Genomic DNA, 21,027 nt, shown 5'->3' with positions numbered 1-21,027 from the left:
TGGAGATTACAGTCGTTGGATCTACTTCTCGTCACGTGTCCTTCGGATAAACAAAAAAAATTGACGAGATGAGACTTATCAGCCTCAAATACACAATTGATAGAGAGATGGAAAATGATCATTTTTCTTTACTCTGACCAATCTTGTTTCAGTATCAAATCCAATAGGGACTAATACATATAAGTTACCGGTTGATAATGACCAACACCTCTTATAATGAAGTGGTTGAAGTTTGATTCTCCTTATTGATATAAACAATAGCCCCCACCTATGCTATATATATATATCAATATCTCCCCTAAGACTTAGTCGAGGTATGCATGAATTGATTAAGACATTTCACATTTAAAAAGCAAGAAATCGAATTTCAGTAGGGGAAATTATTTCTTTTTATTTTTGATTAAAAAAATAAAATATATTCTTTAAGTAAAACTGAGACTGTAGCAACAACCAACGAGGAATACCAGTCAAAGAGTAGATATAGGTCACATAGTCATGCTTGTGAGCGACTGGCCTAGCTAGGTGATCAACAATCAATTGATCTCCCTACGAATGAAAATAAAATTAAAAACCAATATGTAATTACTTATGGGCCTATTTGGTTACATGAATTCAGAAATTTCTGGATTCAATTTCTGAATTCATGAATGTGACATTTATACCCGTTTTGTTGTGAAAGTTCATTTAGAGATTCATCTTTTTACAGTAAAAACGTGAATATGTAGATTTATGAGTATGGGGTGAAATCTTCACCATAAACTATAAAAGCGCTGGACATTTGCACATTCACAAAAATCACATCGACCAAACAATTTTTCATGATGAATCCACAAATTTCATTCCACATATTCAAGTTAATCTAATAATTAATTTTATGAATTATGACTCCATAAATTTGAAATCTCCTAGACTCATGTAACCAAATCCGCCCTAAATACTTGATTTTCATGAAAACTTTGAATATTTGATTTGTTTTTTTCTTTTTGGTAACTCATGTTTGACTTGGTTAGATCTATGGAATTTTTTTCTTTTTTGATAATGGTTGGATCCATGGAATTGTCCCTTACATGTAAAGCAATTAGGAAACTTTACCAAAAATAAAGCAGAAAAATTGAGAATCTCTTAAAAAAAATCCAACGGTAAGGATTGCTTTGAATTTACTATCAAACACGTCGTCAGGCGGACCGCGAAAGCGTCGGTGACCATCCAACCGTTAAAGTAGATCACAACAATCTGGGTCCCACTCTTTTCCTCTAATTTTAATATTTTTTTTTCCGGTGGACCCCTAATTTTAATTTGGGAGTGTTAATTTTCATTTCTCTTACTAATTATGCTTTAATCCTGGTTTAGTGCCTAACCGACTTTTTTATTTTTTCTTTTTCTCTTCCTTCTCGGGGTGAGGGTGAGGTTCGCGATTTAGTTCATAAGGGCCAAATCTGTGATCTCTGCTGCTAATTCGGTTCGTCTCTTTGTCTCTGTTCATATCTCTCTTAGCTTTCCTCTTCAAGGTGTAAGGGGAAATGGGGAAGCTAATTGCTTCTGTTTTTGTCGTCACTGTTCTTGTCCTCTGTTATGGAAGCCAAGTCAGGTCAGATGCTTCTGACCATCGCTATAAGGCCGGAGATCCGGTGCCGCTCTTTGCAAATAAGGTTGGACCATTTCATAATCCCAGGTAAATCAGTTATTCAACTATGAATATCACTTTATTTCCATTTAATTGATGTGGGTTATGGTTCTTGATCCTCTGGGTTTCTTTTCTTTGTTTTGTTCTCTTCTAGGTTTTTTGATGCTTTGATCTATTTAATTTCGTTGTTTGTTTGTATTCTCTTTTGTGCTTTTGGATTTAAAGGGTGGAATTGATGTTGGGCGTGTAGATTTGAGGATTTTGATTTGGATCTGGAGGGTTTTAATGGGATTTAGGTGGAAACGGAACTTGATTCTTCTTCAAGTTCAGTCGTTCGTCAGAAATTGGGGAAACGTAATGGGTTGATTGTTCGAATTCGAAAATGGTCAACATTTTAGCTAGATTTGATGTCCTGTAATGAATTGATGTGGATTTTGCATTGGAGAAGGCCTTTTATTTTTTCCCTGGAACTTAAAAACTTAGCTTACAATTTTTTTTGGGTTCTTATTGTGGCCTGAATCTGTTGAGTCTGCTTCTGATTTCAGTGAAACGTATCGGTATTTTGATCTTCCATTCTGTTCCCCTGGTGAGTTTCTTGTAACTCTCGTGTTAGCTTTTCTGGATTTTGAATGACAGTGTGGGAGTTCCTTATCGATTGGATCTGAATTGCAGCTCACGTGACTGAAAAGAAGGAGGCTCTTGGTGAAGTTTTGAACGGAGATCGTTTAGTCAGCGCTCCATACAAGCTTGAGTTCCTCGGTGACAAAGACTCTGAAGTTGTCTGCAAGAAAAAGCTGAGTAAGGAAGAGGTAGCTCAGTTTCGAAGTGCAGTCACTAAGGATTACTACTTCCAGATGTACTATGATGATCTGCCGATCTGGGGATTCATTGGAAAGGTTGAAAAGGAAGGCAAGGCTGACCCCAGCGAATATAAGTACTACCTTTATAAGCACATTCATTTTGACATTGCTTACAACAAGGATCGTGTCATCGAAATTAATGTCCGGACAGACCCAAATTCGATGGTGGATCTTACTGAGGAAAAGGAAGTTGAAGTTGAATTCATGTACTCTGTCAAGTGGAAGGAAACTACCATTCCTTTTGAGAAGAGAATGGATAAATACTCGTCTTCGTCTGCACTGCCTCATCACTTGGAAATCCATTGGTTTTCAATTATTAATTCGTGTGTCACAGTTCTTCTTCTGACTGGGTTTCTTGCAACTATTCTCATGCGAGTACTCAAAAATGATTTTGTTAAGTAAGAAGCTTTCCAAGCCAATGTTATTTCTGTATATGTTTCTACATATATCTTAATTGCTTGTTGCTGTTTCTTCATTAGTGATTTACTTAATTAGCTTCTATCTGTTAAAGGTATGCCCATGATGAGGAAGCAGCTGATGATCAAGAAGAGACTGGATGGAAATACATTCATGGTGATGTGTTCAGGTTTCCCAAGTACAAGTCATTGTTTGCCGCATCCCTTGGTTCTGGCACACAGTTATTCACCCTGTAGGTCTCTTATTGAACATTTTTGGTTTGAATAATGGTGCTTGATTTACAATTGAAAATATGCTAATTGCCCATTTTGCTTTGTGTTTTTCAGTACTATTTTCATTTTTCTTCTTGCACTTGTTGGTGTCTTTTACCCGTACAATCGGGGAGCTCTTTTCACTGCACTGGTTGTCATATATGCACTTACATCAGGGATCGCTGGATATACTGCCACATCTTTCTATTCCCAACTTGAAGGAACAAATTGGGTATGTTGTATGTATTCTGGGTTTTTTTGATCTGGCTTTGAATTTTAGAGCCTTTCTATTTGCAAAACGGGTCACTTACTCCAACCTTTTACTCAACAGGTGAGGAACCTGTTGCTGACTGGATGCCTCTTTTGTGGGCCTTTGTTCTTCACATTCTGCTTCCTTAACACTGTTGCAATTGTTTACAGTGCCACAGCGGCTCTGCCATTTGGCACCATAATGGTAATAGTTCTTATATGGACATTAGTGACGTCACCTTTGCTTGTATTGGGTGGGATTGCTGGTAAAAACAGCAAGGCTGAGTTCCAAGCTCCTTGCCGAACAACAAAATATCCCAGAGAAATTCCACCACTACCGTGGTACCGGGCAAGTCTTCCTCAGATGGCAATGGCAGGATTCTTGCCTTTCAGTGCCATTTATATCGAGCTCTACTACATATTTGCCAGTGTGTGGGGTCACAGGATATACACCATTTACAGCATCCTGTTCATTGTCTTCATAATTCTTCTCATTGTCACTGCTTTCATTACTGTGGCTTTGACGTACTTCCAACTTGCGGCTGAAGACCATGAATGGTGGTGGAGGTATGCTGCATCATTGCCTTATGTTTACTGGTCTCTTTAGCTACTTGTAGATTCTCCCCTGTAAACTGCAACTCCTGGTTCACATGATAGTGTGTTGCCCTGCCTTGCTTTTCTCCATTTATTAATTTTCCCCTTGCTGTTTCATCTTCCTAGCATGCATTCATAGGTTTTCTCATTTACTTATTAATTGACTTAACTGTTGGGCAATGCATGTGGATACAAGTTCTATTATCTGATTTTTGAAGAGGAGAATATCTGAGGCTTCCCAAATTTAACACAGTCATTGTGGATGCTGTATGTTGGTTCAGTACTCGGTTGTACACTTTATCCTTGATGCCATTATGATTCAGTTATTTTGGTTTAGCTTTGGGGTATTGCTCTGTTGTCTTTGAATGAGGAGGAGTAATCTAGAGACAGTGGTCACATAATTGTTGATAAGAGTACTGGGAAGACATGTCTACTTGGTGGAACTGGACATTATAATATACTTAATAGGATAAAAATATGGGTTCTTTCAGGGGGGAAGGATGATAATTGCATCTTTCTGTTTAGCACCAAAAGAGTTGAATACAGGTATTTATTTTTATATGGAAACTGTGGTTGCTCAAACAAATGATTGAATAATTTTGTGCATCTGAAGATTCTTATTCAGATTGCTTATTTTCCTGCATTCTTTAGATTCCATGATTATAAGTTCATAACCCCAGCCCATTCCCATTGGCGGAACAGATCTACTAATTATTTGATTCTAGTTAATTAAGAAATAGACTCTAGAAGCCCTTCTAGAGAGGTTCATCATGATTTGGGTTAGTACTATTGTAATGATTGCATGTGGCATTTTTTAATCTTTTTAATTAACAGCTCACACTCTTTTTAACTAATTTGTGTAGTGCCATAAATGATGGTGACATTTTTTGGGTAATTTTGGGTTTTAAAAGTAAGATGCCTCCATGACATCTTCATAACTATTGTATGGTGACAGAAAAAAAACCCTGCCAAACGTTGTTGTTTTTGTTTTTTTATCTTTTTCTGTTCCAGATTTGATCCTGGAATAGGTATACCAAACATTATTATATTCACAACTCATTCTAGCAGGAGTGTGCTCAAGAAAAATCACCTCCACCTAAGGTTGACTCTAACAAAGCAGGAGTGTAATCAAATCAATGACCGGTTTTGCATCACTCTGATTTTTATTGAAGTTTTAGGTTTAAACAAGTATTCTGGTGCACCATAACTTCCACTAATGTTGTGTTTGTAGTTTTGTGCACTTATTTATTAAATTGTCAACTAAGTAGGGTATGTTTGACCAAACAAAAGTTGTGCATTGGGTCTGCTGCTTTTATAAAAATTCCATAGACATTTGGTACAGCTTATTCATTGCCATATGTTGGTGAACTTGGAATGAGAAACTAGATTAGTTTAAATTTTGAGGACAATATTGCTTACTTATTCTGGTAATTGATAGGGATTGATGGTTTCTTTATTTTAATTGTATTTTTTCCCCTATGGGTCTGAAGCTCTTTTCCTGAGATATCAATGCAGTTTTCCAAGCTACAACTTTACCATGATCTCCTCTTATGTATATGCATTTTTTTAAGGATGTGCTGCATTTTTTTGTTCCTTAATATTTGGTATGAGTTGTGGTCGTATAGGTTCTAAGATATCACTTTCTACACTACATTGATGAAATCTGGAAATTAATTAAGGTGATTTGATGTGATGCTGACTGTTTGAAAGTGCTATCACCTCTCCCACTAAAGGATTATTTGATGTCATGCCTTGAGCTCGGTACAAAACTTCGATTGAAATGGGTCAAAAGTTTGATACACGTTGTCTGGTTTCGGCATGAAGGTTGAAAAAAGAAGAAACCATTGTGTTTTTTTGCCCAAGTCATTTATGAATTATGACCAAACCCTGTGCACTAGGCTTAGGGATGTAGATGAATAGTCGAAAATCCGAATTCGATTCGTATCCGTATCCGTTTAAGAGCATCTGAATTTGAATGATTCGAATTCGAATATGCCAATTAAGTCAGATATTATCCGATTCGATTGGATATTTGATGGATACTATCTGTATCCGATTAAAGTTTAATTTTGGAAAGAAAAAGAAAGAAGCAAGGTTTTTGGATGTGTGGACTTCTGAAGTGTTATACTGCTAGAAACATCTGTATACTGCTGTTGCATCATGTATTAATGGTTTGAAGGTCCTAAAACTGCGGTGAACTTTTTTTTCGTAAGCAGGTTAGTTTTTTTTTAAAATGTGGTCTGAAGCATTGAATCATACTCTCTCTTTTTCTTGCAACTAGAAATTTCTTCCACCCCCCTTCCCTGTGCTACAGTTTTGGAAGGTAGGTAATTCAATGTAATAACTTTTGTGCTTTGGTTTTATTCAGGTCTTTCCTCTGTGGAGGATCAACTGGTTTATTTATATATGGTTACTGCCTGTACTACTACTATGCGCGATCAGATATGTCTGGTTTCATGCAAACCTCGTTTTTCTTCGGGTATATGGCGTGCATCTGTTATGGCTTCTTCCTTATGCTTGGGACTGTGGGTTTCCGTGCCTCTTTGCTTTTTGTCCGTCACATATACCGCTCTATCAAGTGTGAGTAGGAACGGGGGCTGATCCACGAAGGAACAACCAAACTGTTGATAAGGGGTGGGTGGGAGGTGGGATCCTCTCCCAAGTCATCAGGTATGTTGCTTCTATTTTTTAATAGGGATCTGTCATAGAGAAGGTGACCTTAATTTTGTTAAAAACTTAGATGGAGAGAACATCTGATCTTCAGAAAGCAAGAAGCTGGGTCTCAGTCAAGGCCATGTTTTTTGGAACTGGATTGGAATACTATATTGTGCCTTTGCGCAACAAGGGATGTTCTTAGCATATTTCATTAGTTTATTGATCTTGATGGTATCTGTATTCTAAGAAAAAATCTTGAGAACTTGGGAAGAAAGCTTTGTATCATTTACATGTACCTTTAGTCGTTGGAAAACAAAATTTTTTCATCTTATGCGTATCGCAATGTCTTTCTGGGTCTGGTCCCTGGTTTCGTACTTCAGTGTTCTGGACATTCAAAATTTCAATGAAATTTCCTCAACATTCAATCTCTGGTGCCTCATTCAAAAGCAGCTCGTAAAACAGTCACAAGTTTTGAGTGGTTCAGATCCAAATGGTTTGCAGTGTTTTTTAGTCACTCATAATTTTGAGCTGAACTTCTGTATTGGTGATGAAATGTCGTGCAAACCTTGACCAATTGTGTTTGTCACTGTTTCTGTTTTCTTGAGATGGTTTAGCATCATATGGGTTCATATGCTAACATGCTTGATCGGATGGCATTTGCAAACAAGATTCGATCAATCATCAGAAGATTAGAACTACTAAATCCAATTGAAATTGATACATCTAAACCAGGTGAAACCCAATGTTAACGCAATGTTTGAAAATCAGAAAAGGAGAAGGGAATGAAATCTGAATTTTCTTTTGAATTTCAGGGAGATAAATACTCGTAAATCATTGACATTTTGAACTGTCTTTCTTGCCATCACAACAATTAGTCTTTTGGTTTCAAGTTCACTTCTTGTTACATCAAATTGATGGAAATATGAAACCAAGAGTTGGAAATTGAAATCGAATTGATTGAATAACAATCTTGGTATTCTTGGACACACAAGTACGTTGGAGGATAATAAGCTTTTTCTTGTGATTCTCGTTCCTTTCTTCTTTGGGAATCTCCTGTTCTTTTTAGGTCCAAAGTCATTCAATTAAAAAAAAAAAAAAAAAAGAAAAGAGAGAACTCAGAGAGCAGGTTTAGCAATACACATGGGGAGAGACCCCCAAACTTCGAAAACCTTCCTTTTACAATGATTTTCACCTTATTGTAATAATTATAAAATGATTTTTTTTTTTATGGGTGTCTTTAGTGGACCATAAAATAGTGTTGGGTCTCCCTTAGTGTAATAAATTATGTGTGGGTCCTAATCAGATTAACACAGTTAGTCACCGTTAAGGATAATCCAGTTTGTTAGAGTTGTGAAGAAATTGAATGAATTTCTTATAGTCTAATTAGAGATGCACCTGAGACATGACAATAAAGAGCAAACACCATAGCCGCTCTTACAGCTAGAGCCTCTCCAACAATGATCTATTTGAACACTATAAGTTTCGAGATTGCATTGATTACATCCCCATTTTTATTGAGAGGACACACCCCAAACCCTCTTCCAAATTCCTAAAAACTTTAGAAACATCACATTGAATTAAAACATAATTGTTGCCCTGAGCTTTTTCTTCAATTCTTGCACCTTACCAGAAAAAAAAAGAAAAAAAAACAATTCTTACACCTTACCAATACTATTTCTTCTCATTGATGGCAGAATGTCTCGAATACAGAAGCATATAAATTCATGGGTACACATTACATAACAGGTGCAACATACCTTCTATGCCTGGAACGGAAGATGTTTTTTCCGTTCACATGATTGGCTACCAACTACCAAGTGCTAATGAACTAAGCACCTTTTGCAGAAATGCCCCTGAAAATTGCGGAATGACAACAGAGTATGTTGGGTTCATCTTATTTCAGTGTTCAGGGACCAGATTCCAGATTCCAGAGCACTGATAGAGATACTCTTCTCAAACGGAACGCCTTTGATGCTAGGTGTGGGAGTGATGAGAGGGAGGCTGTTGTTGGACTGATTGAAGCCAGTCTTCAACCTGATAGAGGAAATGGCTATTCTAGTTCCAACATCTTTAATCATATCCCTCTCTTGCAATTCATTTTCCTCCACTTGCATAGCCTCTAAAATTAGATTCCCCGTTGGAGTTTCATCATGGGTAAGCTTTAAAATTCTGTTTTTGTCATTGTGATAAAGAACAAACCATAACCATAGACTGCTTGTTGAATCGAACACGCAGATTCTTAGGTCTAGCAAACGTAAATATGGTCATGGGTTTGTGGGTTCTCTTCAGGCTGCGGTTTCAGAAAGAGCAGAAGGTGGTTCTTTTATTCTTCCTTTTCTGCTCTCTTGACCTGCTGGCTTCCCATTCCGAATTTAGTTGATTATTTGTCCTTTCTATTCTAATTCATTTCACAGGCGCTTTTGATCCTGAGCTGCGGTCAGTGCTCGAACTAGCTACAGATTCAGAGTTGTATGAGCTCGAAAGAATTCTTTTCGGGCCGAGGTAATTATTTTCCCCATTGGTTGTTGTGGCACTTCCAAGAGTGAAGGCTCTCCTGTTGATGCTGAAATGAAACTATCTTGGGTTGTTAACTTTGTTGGATTTTGTTTTTATTCAGCTACTTTAGTCCACTTTTCAAATCATTAACTAGAAAGCCCGAAGATGATTATATTGTGATTGGCGAGGACTATGAAGAACGTCAATATTTTACAGAGCTTCTGGAGTCGCGATTTCTATTCCTAGCAGCGGATGCCCGATCTACATTAAGGTTGTAAGGCCGTTTCATTGATGATAGAAAGTATCTAAAATGTTGGTTTAATTGCCTTATGATCTAGTCGAAATGGGCAAGTTTTATCTGGTTTTCTTTTTCCAGTGAAATGGGAAACATGGCCTCTGGGCACCAACTTCTATCAATCCTGACTGAATCACAGGATAAAACACCGATGGAGACTGGGGCTTATGCTGATTACTTAATTTTTTTTTCTTCTTTCTTCTAATAATGGATCTGATAATAGGCTAGGGGCAATTTTGATTTTGAGGGATAATAAATCTTTCAGATTTCTAACTTTTTTGTTTAATGCTTTTCTTTGAAGGGGTTGGAGACCTACATACAGGAATGTGTTGCTCGATGTGAGGAAAAAACTAAGAGTCCCTTGTTCAAGTAAACTGCCTACAGAAGACTTGGAAGTGGAGATTTTTCTTCATCTTTTGCAGGATTACTCTAGGTATTTTCCTACAACATCCCTGAAATTTGGAGAAGCATAATCTAATATGGTATCAAGAATTTATTAAAGCATGCATCCTTCACGAAAGATACTGAAAATGTTCCAATTACAAAGTAAACAGGATATGACGCCTGGATTCTAATCGATTTTAAGCTTTTTGGGTTTCTCTTATAAAGAGTAACACGTGCAAACTTGGGAATTGGAGCTATTTAATGTTGTTAATAAAGATCTTATTAATTATCTTGGGGAACTAGTGCTTAATGCTGAGGGGTGGGCCTTGGCACGACGGTTGGTGGATCACAGTTGTAGCCCTGAGGTCAAGGCATCAAACCAGGCTCCCAACAAAAATTGTTGGGGTAAGACTGCATAGGAAAACTGTCCCCCCGGAATATGCTTGTGTGGAAGCCTTTGGCACCGAGTTGGCCCCCTTTTTTTTTAGTGCTTACTGCCGGCTACCTCGGTCACCAAAAGCTCCGTGCTCTAAACTTTCAGTTTTATGCTGTTCTTGTTGATTGAAACGATACATCACAATATGAATTGCTGCTATTGAAAACTCTACCAACTCTTTACTCCATCAGGATTCATAAGACATGGAGTATCTAGGGGTGCAAGTCCCCGTGATCCAAACAGCATTTTGGCAAAATTTTTGGCCCTAAGGATGGGTCAGGGTTGAGTCTTTGACCTGCCTCAGCCAACCTTATGCCCTATAGGATATTTTGGTAAATGTAGGGAAACAATAGGATTGCTTTATTATTTTGTGGTTAGGGCTAGGGCCAGGGTGTTTGACCTGGCCTGGCTCAGAAGGGTCAAGATAAGGGTTAGGGTTTTAAAAAGCATTGCCTAACCTGTCTGTGTATCTGTTTATTGTTGATGGGTGTTCAATATCTGATGCTTTCCTGGTGGTGAATTTTAATTCCTGCTGACTCTGTGGATTTTGTCCACATTTGTGACTTTGCGGTTGTGTCAGTTTTCCTATCTTATGAAGCTTTCCTGAGAATTCACAAGAAAGAGTTGGGAGCAGGGAGACTTTGATCTTAAAAGAGATGTACTACTTAAATCATTATTCATTACAGGTCCACAAAGATATCCTCCCATTGAATTTCTGTTACTTCCACTTGATAAATTGGGGATGTTATTAAATTTGGTGGTTGATATTTGGGTGATTCCATCTAGAAGTTTGTTCTGGGATCTTAGAACTCCCAGATTGGGTATGAACTTTTGAGAATACTTGTTTCTCTCTCTCTCTCTCTCTCTCTCTCTCTCTCTCTCTCTCTCTCTGTGTTATTTTTTCCCCTTCATCTTTTCAGTTTTCAAAAAAAATCATTCTCCACCTTTCAAGTTTAGAGTATTGCCAAAAAGATGTACAGTGGAAGCATAGAGTATGTTGGGCTTAGATTTGAAATTAATGAGATACTGTAGATCTGGATTGAAGGAGCTGAGTCTATGATTAGACCTTTGAGACAGATTTCTGGAGTTCAGAATAATCTGGTCACAGATATCCAAGGAAGGAGCAATGCTTGTCATACTAGGTTCATAGGATCCCTCGAGTCCTTTATATTTGGTGACCAGCTTTTCTTGATACTTCTATATTTCTTATCATTCTTTTAGGTCATGCTTGGTTTGAACTATGAGTGAATTTCATTTAGGAAAATGCAATTAAAAAAGAAAATAAGTGATGGGTTTTGAGTGGAAGTAAGTTGGAATTAAAATTTCTTATTTTAAAATGCTTCTAGTGATTCCATGGGTTCCTTGTAAATACATTAACAGTTTTCTTTTGTCCTCAAATATATTACTCATTTTTTTGATGGGTTGAAAGTTGAAACTCATCATGTGCTATTTGCAGTCAGGAATCAGGCATCATTCCGTGCTCCTTGGAAAGCTCTCAGATTTCCAGAACTCATGGTAGCCTAGAACTTGGACTCAGTCAATGGAAGGTTCAAGCGCTTGCTGCTTTAAAAGTAGGAGCTGCAGAGCTCCAGTCAACATTTTTGAAGGTTTTCATAATTACTCTGTAGTATTAATAGTCTTCTAATGATGTCATCTTCATAGTTATTTCTAACACAACCTTATTTTTATTTCATCATCTTCTTTTTTTTTTTGTTGGTTAAGGGTGGTGGTGCGCTTACGCTGGTAAAGATCTTTCAGTCGGTATGACAGTCACTTACATGCCTTGCATTTTAATTATTTTCCCACGGTAATGGTTTTGTAATATTTTTTTTTTCAATTTTTTGTGCTAGCTAGCGAGTGGCTTATCGGGGAAAATGCTATTAGAAGCTGCCAACTATCAAATAAAGCATGAACTTGTTGCCAAGGTACATAGAGCCTGGATCCCGATCAATGTGGACTGGCCCAGGACACCACCTATTCCAAAGTATCCCTCCTGTACTTCTGACAGGGATGTCAATGGACATGTCTCCAAAATGTAGAAAGAAAAAACAATTCAAGACAGAAGGATGCTTAGGCTCTTTCCTGAAAAGATATTTCCTTTTTCAATTCAGAAATGAGGGGGCCCTCGGTGAATGTGGTGTCTTTGGGCCTGTACTGTCAACAGTTGTCTGAGTTACTGAATCTCACATTTCAAACTGTAGTTTTCCTTTCCTTTTAATTATTTTTTAATTTAATTTGGTGATATCTGAATCATTACCCATTTGATGTTTGGTAAGTTGAAGTTTCTTCTTTTCTGGTTGTTTACTTGTTTTATGCTGTGCTTTCTGTAACCAGTTTCTGCATGCAAGAGCAGTTAGGGGCTTTGTCTTTCCCATTTCTCACATGTTGCACTTGTACTCATGGTCACCTTTCTATCTATTGTATTGGCTCAAGCTGTTTTTTTGGGATAGATGGATTAACAAGCCTTCTATAATTGCTTTGCTTTCAGGGTGGACAGGTGGCTGCTCTTAACCTGCAGTCAAGGGCAGCTCTGCTTGCAGCAAGACAGGTAACTCTTTTTATATATAAAAAATATTTTCCAGTTGGTATTGAATGATGATCCTTACATGGTACATATTGGAGTAGACCCTTTGTTCAGCATATATGGCCAGTGAGATAGGCAGCAACATGGCATTGGGATGGGTGTCTCTCTTGATATTTATAAATTTTCAATTGGTATTGAATGATGATCCTTACATAGTACATACTGGAGTAGACCATTTGTTCAGCATATTTGGCCAGTTAGATAGGGAGCCACATGGCATTGGGATGGGTGCCTTCATGTATCAATAGTGCTTGTTTCTTTTTTGGATAACAGATGGACCTGTCATATCGAATCAGTCTGCTGGTAATGGGCCACTGAATGAAATATAAGAAAGAAATTTAGATCTAATGAGTAAGATTGCTCAAATCTGATTTTCAATCTTTCGCCAAATTTAAGATGGTGTAACTTCAGGTGTGAACAACTGAATTCCAAATTTAGAACCAGAAGATAAAAATCCCAAGTAATTGAATACATTGAAGATGTTGATATGGAAGAAGGAGATGGTTGATGTGTGGTCTAGTGAGAGATAATGATGTAGCCATAGAGGTGCGAGGGCAAATTAACCAAGATTGACAGTAAAACCAGCTCCAGGTTCAGATTCGGCTTCTCAGATAAGGCGTGGCTGGGTTACAAAGAACGGTTATGTCCTGTTTGTGCTTCAGGAATGGCCATGTTCAAATCGGTATGGAACTTCTCTCTTCCATCCCTGAAGTTGTCTGACAAGGTTATCCCTGGGAGTCTGAAACGTAGGGTTTGGCATTAACTAGTCCAGCTGTTGGTGTGTTTAAACATGGAAATATATGCAAATTCATATCTGACTGTTGTGCTCGTGTACTGGTAATGTTACTTATAATCAGTTTTGCGAACAAAAGCAATACTTGTCAAGACTCAAGACTATTGTTTCTGTTAAATGTGTCCTTGGTGGTCCATATGCTGAGTATATGGACTGCATACCTAGCTGTGCCACTTGAAAGGATGACATAATAATTCCAACTGTTGGAAGTCTAAAGGATTGTCTGGGTTGTCTGCTTGCTAAATTCCATTTTCTAATTCAGTCACATACCTACCATGAATTCACATGTAGTCCAAGCATTGCTAGTCACCTTCTTGGGAGTGCTAAGATTCTGCTGCTTTATTATTCTGTTTGGCCTGCTAAATTTAGCCTGGAAGTTTACTTGTAAGGTGAGACTTTGGGTCAATATGTTCAAAGAGCTCCAAGCCCCATTTGATATGCCATGTGGCACAACTATGTGTAATTTATGGAACCACCGGTCCTCTTTCTTTTATTTATGTATCGAAATCCAATTTTATCAAAATAATTAAATACTAGTTTTACAGCGATAAATTAGGTAAAATTGTTTGTCACCAGCTCATGTTGATAAATGCAGGTTAAATTAAATTTAAATGTTTGGTAAGTAGTCATTTTTTCTTTTTTGATGTATACTGAATCATAGTTCTAACTGTTTGTCGTTGTCAGGGCTTTGCAGGAGCAGCTTCTAGGTATCTGGGGCTTAGAAGCATGATGATGCTACTGGGACCAATGTAGATGTTCTCCCATTGTTGCTACTTTTATGAATTAATATTTAACTTCTTGCTGTGAAAATCCTATTTTTATTCTTTTTGTGAGTGAAGATACGTAAGCTTTCATTTCAAATTGGTGTTGTTTCCGGTTTTTGTGGCCTGTCTTAGGTGCTTTTATCCTATTGGATGGATTTTTACTTCAGTTATTATGTGTTTAGCCATGGTGTTACTTTATATGCTGATTCTTACTTATTTTGAATGTTGTATTTTCTTATTGTATTATTTTCTTTGGTTTTCTGAAATTTAATTTTCATACTTTAAGTCTATTTTTCATCAAACATGACCAGAACTTTTCTCGTAAGCAGGCTATGGGGAACATTTCTGGCAGATGTTGTTATCCAGATGCTTGGAACTGATTATGCTAGAATACTTCGTGCAATATATGCATTTGCGCAGGTAACTTGTTCGTGAGTGGACCAGTCTCTCTTGAAAAGGAGTCTTATGTAGGCCCTTTTATTGGTTGATGCTTTTTATGATTTATGTATCTTCTGTGAAGTGTATCATCAAACTAAGCCAAAAATTGTCATTGGTCCATCCATTAGATTTATGGTCCACATTTTTTGGTTGCTTATTTTTGTTGGTGGGCTCATGTCTTCATTGAAGAATGGTAATCGGCTCAACCAAATTGTACCTAAGCCCTGTAATCATCCATGTATACTAATACAAAATATTGAATGCAAAAGATTTTTAACTGTGGCTTCTTGATGGCTTGATGACACCCAATAGTTTGCTGGGCTCCAGAATTGGTGTTGATTGTTTTGGTCTGATTAACTCTAGATATACTTTCTTATAGACACTGTTGCATCTTTACTGTTTACACAGATCCGCATCACTCGCACTTACAAGGTGGAAAACTGATGACAACGCCAGTTTAGTTTCCTAGAAAGTTCTCGATTTTATTTCTTAAGCAGATGTTTGCCTCCTGCTGGTTCTTAGTCTGCTCGCCATTGATACCAAAGGTAATTTTCTCACCTATGTTTTGTTTATGGAACATCTAGCTTCATGGCAATCATTTTGATTACATTCTGCATCTCTTGATATATCACTGAATAACTTATACAACTACTTAACTGCATACAGTTTGGATTTAGAATGGGGAAAAGCAATCTCCAATGAATACCCATGGTTGAGTTCAACATTCAGGGATCAATTCTTCGGTGGATTTTATGTTGTTCTTGGCCTATGTCAGTTGACAATATTTTGCTTAAATAGTTAAGACTTTTTGCAAATTACTTTGTGAACTTCTAAATTTGCACTCACTTGTGTAGTTCTTTCAAGTGGTCTCATACAGTCTAGCAGGCTTCATGATTATTTTTTCCCTTTTCTTTAGGAAGAGGCTGGGTTTTTCAGTTTGATTTTGTTGTTTTACTTGTAAAGAAGAAATAAAACAAAACAAGGACATTGGATGCATCTTTGGTACCTCTTCACAATGATACTTTTATAAACACAATTCTGTCACAACAATGTGTCTTCGTTCCATCACTTATTCACTTATGGCCTGTATATGGATATGAAAAGACGGTGTTGTTTCTCTACTCTAATTTAGCCTCCGGCTTTATGCTGTCAATTAATTCCAACCTGGTTCAAGATTTGCGACATTTTCTTTGGCTGTATTAACATTTGAAGGGCTTTCAAATCTAAAGAATGCCTTCTTTGGATACATTATGGCCTCCCGTTTTTTGTTCTTCAGTTGAACATGTGGGTTTCATTTATTTTTGGTGAAGGTTATGTTTTATCTATATGTATCTTCATAGGTCCCTGAATGTCTCTTGCAGCTAATAGTTTTATAGATTCTACTCTTCAATCACAAAAGTTCTTATCTTTTGCAGGCATTGCAAGTTAACGAAGTGACCATTGTTGGGTGTTTATATCTATAAACTTGCACTCAACTGGCTTGCTGAACCCAGCCCCAAAGTAATATCTGTACTATATTTGAGGATATTTAATTTGATGTAAATATAAACATCAGATAAAGCTGGTCAAAGGCAGTTTTTGTGAGGTGTGCACAACAGAGAATGTCCTTATCTTATTCAGACTGTTTGAATATATTTTTGTGTCCACATTTAGACTGGAACCAATTTAATTTTGGGCGAATTGTTGATCTATATCTATTGAAATCATTCACTAGTCACCACATTTGTTTTTCCCTTGACATAGAAACTGTACCTTTCGCTCGGTGGATGGTTTTTTTTTCTTCTTTGGATACCTTTAGAAAATTGGTCACCATGTAGGTTTTGCTCTCATGGCAGGTTTAATGTCACTTGTTCTAATGCCACTTTTGCTGAGGCAACATTAAAATCAGCGTTGAGTTGAAGCTGCCGTTCTGATGCAGATATATTCAAATAGTTTCTCATGATCCTATTCTGCTGGTCAGTTCCTGCCCTTTGATCAAGCGGTCAACTTAAGTCAGCCTAATCTCAACTTATTGTATTTATCTGAATGAATCCTATTTTGTGATTCAACCTTCTTTAAAGCCATAAATTTGTTCTTTCCTGGATACCCTGATACCCAGGTCATCCTCATCGTTTCCCTTGTCATTCTTGCACCTGCAACATTTCAAGTTAACCTTTGATACCACCAAAAGCTATACTTGTTGGTCTTTGTTGCTCATGGCAGACCTTCTTAATCAACTTTTCCCCCTTCTTACTTTTTTTTTTCTTACGGTAACCATCTTATCACTTACAAGTATTTCTAGAGCTGATTTCAGAACCAAAAAGAGGTTTTGGGTTTGAGGAGTCCAGACCGTCTCCCCCGATGGGGAGCATAGAGACGGCAGTTGACCAAGAATTACAGGGAGGTCCACAGGATTAGGGTGATGGGTTTATTTTTTTAAATGTTTTATTATTTTTTCTTATGTGCCCCATGTAATCTGTGGTTGTAACGCCGTTGGGGGAGCATAGAGTGCTCACCGTTAGGGGAGATGATTTACACTCGGGTTTGAGAGTGTATAGTCCTGGAAATTTTGCATTTGAGGATATCAAAGTACTGACCACCAATAACAGGATCCTTGAAATGTGGATGAATCTGTTACTCTTGGATCAAGGACCCAGAAATCTTTGACCCATACTTTATGCAGTTGATTTCATCCATCCAAATAAATTTAGCTGTTCAGATTCTTGTTTACTATGGTCTCTCTTCAAAGTTCAGCTACCATCCCTAGGGCTTTTCCTTCTAATCACTCTCTGGGCATGTATAAAAATGATCCAATAGATGAGATTCAGTCTCTGATTCGGATAATGTAAGGTTGGCATGTGCATAGTGCATAGAAGCCTCCCCTTCCCAGTTCTTTTCTAGCAAAATGCAGGCTGGAACTGGTCCCAGGTTCCTCTGCAACTTCAAAACATGAGGACTAACAACTGTTATTCTAACACCATGCAGGCTGGAACTGGTCCCTCCTCTGCAACTTCAAGATGCCAAGCATGTTCCTGTTGGATTAGTGGCTGGCGGCAATTCCTGCCCTTCAATAGCTCACTTAGTTTAGGGGTGCTAACCAATGAGTTTATTCTTTCCATTGGATTCCCCTACAATTGTTGAATATACTTAGAAAACCCCGCTGGATCTGTGGACTTTTTCTAATTTATTGTATTAAATTTAGTCCTCAAGGGGTTGAAAAATCTTAAAAAAGAAACAGTGGTTGTCTAGCTCTTGAAAGGTCTCCATTTCTCTCTTGGATAAGTTTTGATTCATCACTTCATTGATCTATGGACTTTAATGGAATTTTCTTTTAGAGTTGCTTAAAATGGATTCCCATGCAAGGGTTGAATGTGCTTTGGAAGCTCCACTGACCTAAGGACTTTAGTGGATTTTTTTTAAAAGATTTGTTTAATTGTGTGATGTATTTTAATTTCCAAAGAGAGTTGAACAGTTTTTATTTATTTATTTATTTTTGGTTCTGGGTGGGAGTGTAAATTTGGTAATTTTTTTGGAGGAAAAAGAAGAGATGGGGCACAGACTGTTCTCAAAGCTTCCTACTATCATAAGCTGGAAATGAAAGAACATCCTGAAACTGAAGGGGCTACAGTCTTAAATTTGTTAAGCCACTTGAGTGGATCTGAACACTGAGTTCTTCCTTACAAGCACCTCATCCTGATTAACATGAAGTCATTGCAGTAACCTTAATTAGGTTACTGCAATGAACCCTGTTAAAAATTATCAGATATACCCAACAACTAAGTTTGTCAATCAAACCATTTTGCTATTCCACTTCAATAAATTTCAAAGAAGAAAACAGTCATTACTTAGTTAACTTGTAAACAGACTTTCAAGAAGTGAAAAGAGGGGTAAGGGGGATTGAGCAACATGAGTAGTTTCTGGTCTTCAGTATCACTAGCTACTGTTTATCAAGATCCATACTTCTTTTGGGTGGTGAACAGCCAAATGGAGGTACAAGATTTCAGAGCTCATCCCAGAGTTCTTCAATTGACTTGTAAGGCCCATGTGGTGATACAAGCATTTCTCCTGAAAATCCCCTGCATTGTGGGATTTGGTTAATCTTAGCAACTTCTTCATCACTAAGTTCCCAGTCGAAGATTTGGAAGTTTTCTTTCATCCTTTCCTTGTTGAAGCTCTTCACAATTGGGGTCACTCCTTGTTCATATATCCACCTTAGTGAAATCTGCACATACAGTTCCTCTCAACTTCTATTGTTTCAAAAGAGAGAGGAGGGGGGGGGGGGGGGGGGGGGGGGGAGGGGAGGAGAACAACTGTATAGTCCTAATAAAGAGGCTTCGCTACCTGGGCAATGCTCTTCCCCTTTGCCACGGCTATCTCCTTGAGGATTGGACTCTTCATGACTGCAAAAGAACCCCAAAAGGCCCCATTTGCTCCCAAAGGAGACCATGCATTCATTTGAATCCCATTCTCATGACAGAACTTCCTCAGCTTCCTCTGCTTCCAGGCAGGATTCATTTCTACCTGATGCAGTTTCAACTTTCTCATCATTTTTTTTCCTGTCATGAACAGATAGATTTCAGGCTAAATTAATGTTGGGTAAAGTCACATACCTGATTCACTGCAGGAGGGATACTACCATGAGCTAGAAGTTGGGAGAGCTTCTTGACAGAAAAGTTGCAGACTCCAATTGACTTTGCGAAACCCAGTCTAGAGCACTCTTCCATGGCTTCCCATGTCCCTCTCATATCAAATGGAAGGATATCTTCGTTTGTGAAATAGAAACCCGATTCCTGTTTCATTCTCAATGGCCATTGTACTAGATAGAGATCCACATACTCTAGCCCAAGTTTCCTGTCACAACATGAAACAAACAAATCCTAATAAGCATATACAGATACAAATTTTGGAGATTTCACACAATTGTATTGAAAGCTTGAATTCATGTAAGACATAGTTACTTGAGTGATTTCTTGAGTGCTGCAAGAACAAGATCAGGGTGTGCATCAGTGCACCACAATTTTGTAGTAACAGAAATTTCTTGGCGGTTACTGATCAGTCCTTGCTGGAGGGCTTGAGCAATGGCTTGGCCTAAGGGCTCTTCACTGTAGTAGAGTGGAGAAGTATCAAAATGTCTGTAACCGACCTTGATGGCATCCAGGAAAGTTGAAGTGAGAAATTCTGGTGAAGGAGCTGGGTGGCTTGCTGTTCCAAAGCTTATCACTGGCATTCTGCTTGGCATTCTGCTTAGTACTTGGTTCCCTGGTTCCCTGTTTCAGTATTTTCAGAGTTTGTGGAAGATGGGAGATTGGGAGATGTAAAGAGTCTCATCTGCTACTCTGCTATTTAATGTATGTTGTGGTCTTTTTTTTTTGTGGGTGGTGGTGGGGGGTGGGGGCGCTCTGAGCTGTGGTTGTTGACTACACTTCAGAATATTCCCTTTTTCTTTCCTAACACATAAACTTGGACTGAAATATAGAATTCTCTTCCTTATCACCATGTGCAGTGAAGTATAACACTTCACGATCTACCACATGATAATGCAATTATAATAAGCATAGCCCTTGGAATTTTTCTAATTTAACTAATTAAAATTTGCATGTCATGGCTCCAAATTAGTAAGTGTCAAGTTAGTCCACAAGGGGTTCAACCATCTTAAAAGGGAAATAAATGGTATTCTAGCCCAAGAATGGTCCCCATTTGTCTCTTGGGCAAGTTTTAATTCATCACTTCTTTGGATTCCCATGCAAGGTTTGAATATGCTTTGGGAGCTCCACTGACTTAAAGGACTTTATTGGTTTTTTGTTAGATTTGTTTAATTGTGTGATATTTTACAATTTCTAGAGAGAGTAGAACAGTTTCTGTTTATTATTATTTACTTATTTTTGGTTGTGGGTGGGGTGTAAATTTGGAATTTTGTTAGAGAAGAAAGGAGAGATGGGGACAGAGAAGGAGAGAGCTGGGCATTTGTGTTTGACCATCTGCTTCAGAATGACTGTCTTACCCTTGAAGTATTTTATAGACATATATGTGATACTGTTCTCAAAGCTTCCTACTATCATAAGTTGGAACTGAAAGAATTACCAGAAACTGAAGGTGCTACAGTCTAAAATTTGTTAAGACACTTGATGGAATCTGAGCACTGTTTTCTTCCTTACAAGCAACTCATCCTGATTAACATGAAGTCATAAACCACCACCTTAATTAGGTT

At 37.8% G+C, this 21,027-nt stretch overlaps 3 protein-coding genes across 3 annotated transcripts; 2 read left to right on the top strand and 1 right to left on the bottom strand.

Moving 5' to 3' along the window:
- Positions 1-1,363: 1,363 nt before the first annotated feature.
- Positions 1,364-7,075, top strand: LOC149000796 (transmembrane 9 superfamily member 3). Its single transcript, XM_089139831.1, has 7 exons — positions 1,364-1,672; positions 2,170-2,210; positions 2,297-2,882; positions 2,996-3,133; positions 3,228-3,384; positions 3,484-3,968; positions 6,364-7,075. The coding sequence occupies exons 1-7, from the start codon at positions 1,521-1,523 to the stop codon at positions 6,581-6,583; spliced, it is 1,779 nt and encodes a 592-aa protein (XP_088995957.1). The 5' UTR covers positions 1,364-1,520; the 3' UTR covers positions 6,584-7,075.
- A 1,336-nt stretch (positions 7,076-8,411) lies between these two features.
- Positions 8,412-17,072, top strand: LOC149000795 (uncharacterized). The gene is made up of 13 exons (XM_089139347.1): positions 8,412-8,804; positions 8,886-8,964; positions 9,065-9,152; positions 9,268-9,417; positions 9,743-9,874; positions 11,718-11,868; positions 11,984-12,022; positions 12,112-12,186; positions 12,750-12,809; positions 14,323-14,387; positions 14,732-14,822; positions 15,249-15,385; positions 16,256-17,072. The coding sequence occupies exons 1-12, from the start codon at positions 8,697-8,699 to the stop codon at positions 15,282-15,284; spliced, it is 1,074 nt and encodes a 357-aa protein (XP_088995473.1). The 5' UTR covers positions 8,412-8,696; the 3' UTR covers positions 15,285-15,385; positions 16,256-17,072.
- A 1,155-nt stretch (positions 17,073-18,227) lies between these two features.
- Positions 18,228-20,165, bottom strand: LOC149000794 (methylecgonone reductase-like). The gene is made up of 4 exons (XM_089139349.1): positions 19,778-20,165; positions 19,430-19,670; positions 19,161-19,340; positions 18,228-19,041 (listed from the first exon to the last, which is right to left on the bottom strand). The coding sequence occupies exons 1-4, from the start codon at positions 20,056-20,058 to the stop codon at positions 18,820-18,822; spliced, it is 924 nt and encodes a 307-aa protein (XP_088995475.1). The 5' UTR covers positions 20,059-20,165; the 3' UTR covers positions 18,228-18,819.
- Between the last annotated feature and the right edge of the window lie 862 nt (positions 20,166-21,027).

The sequence above is a fragment of the Hakea prostrata genome, chromosome 11 (genome assembly GCF_041222555.1).
Source record: "Hakea prostrata isolate BN-2017 chromosome 11, UWA_Hpros_2, whole genome shotgun sequence".
Classification (NCBI taxonomy): Eukaryota; Viridiplantae; Streptophyta; class Magnoliopsida; order Proteales; family Proteaceae; genus Hakea; species Hakea prostrata.
Note: the sequence above shows the minus strand (reverse complement) of the source record. Positions and strands in the feature narration are given on the sequence as shown.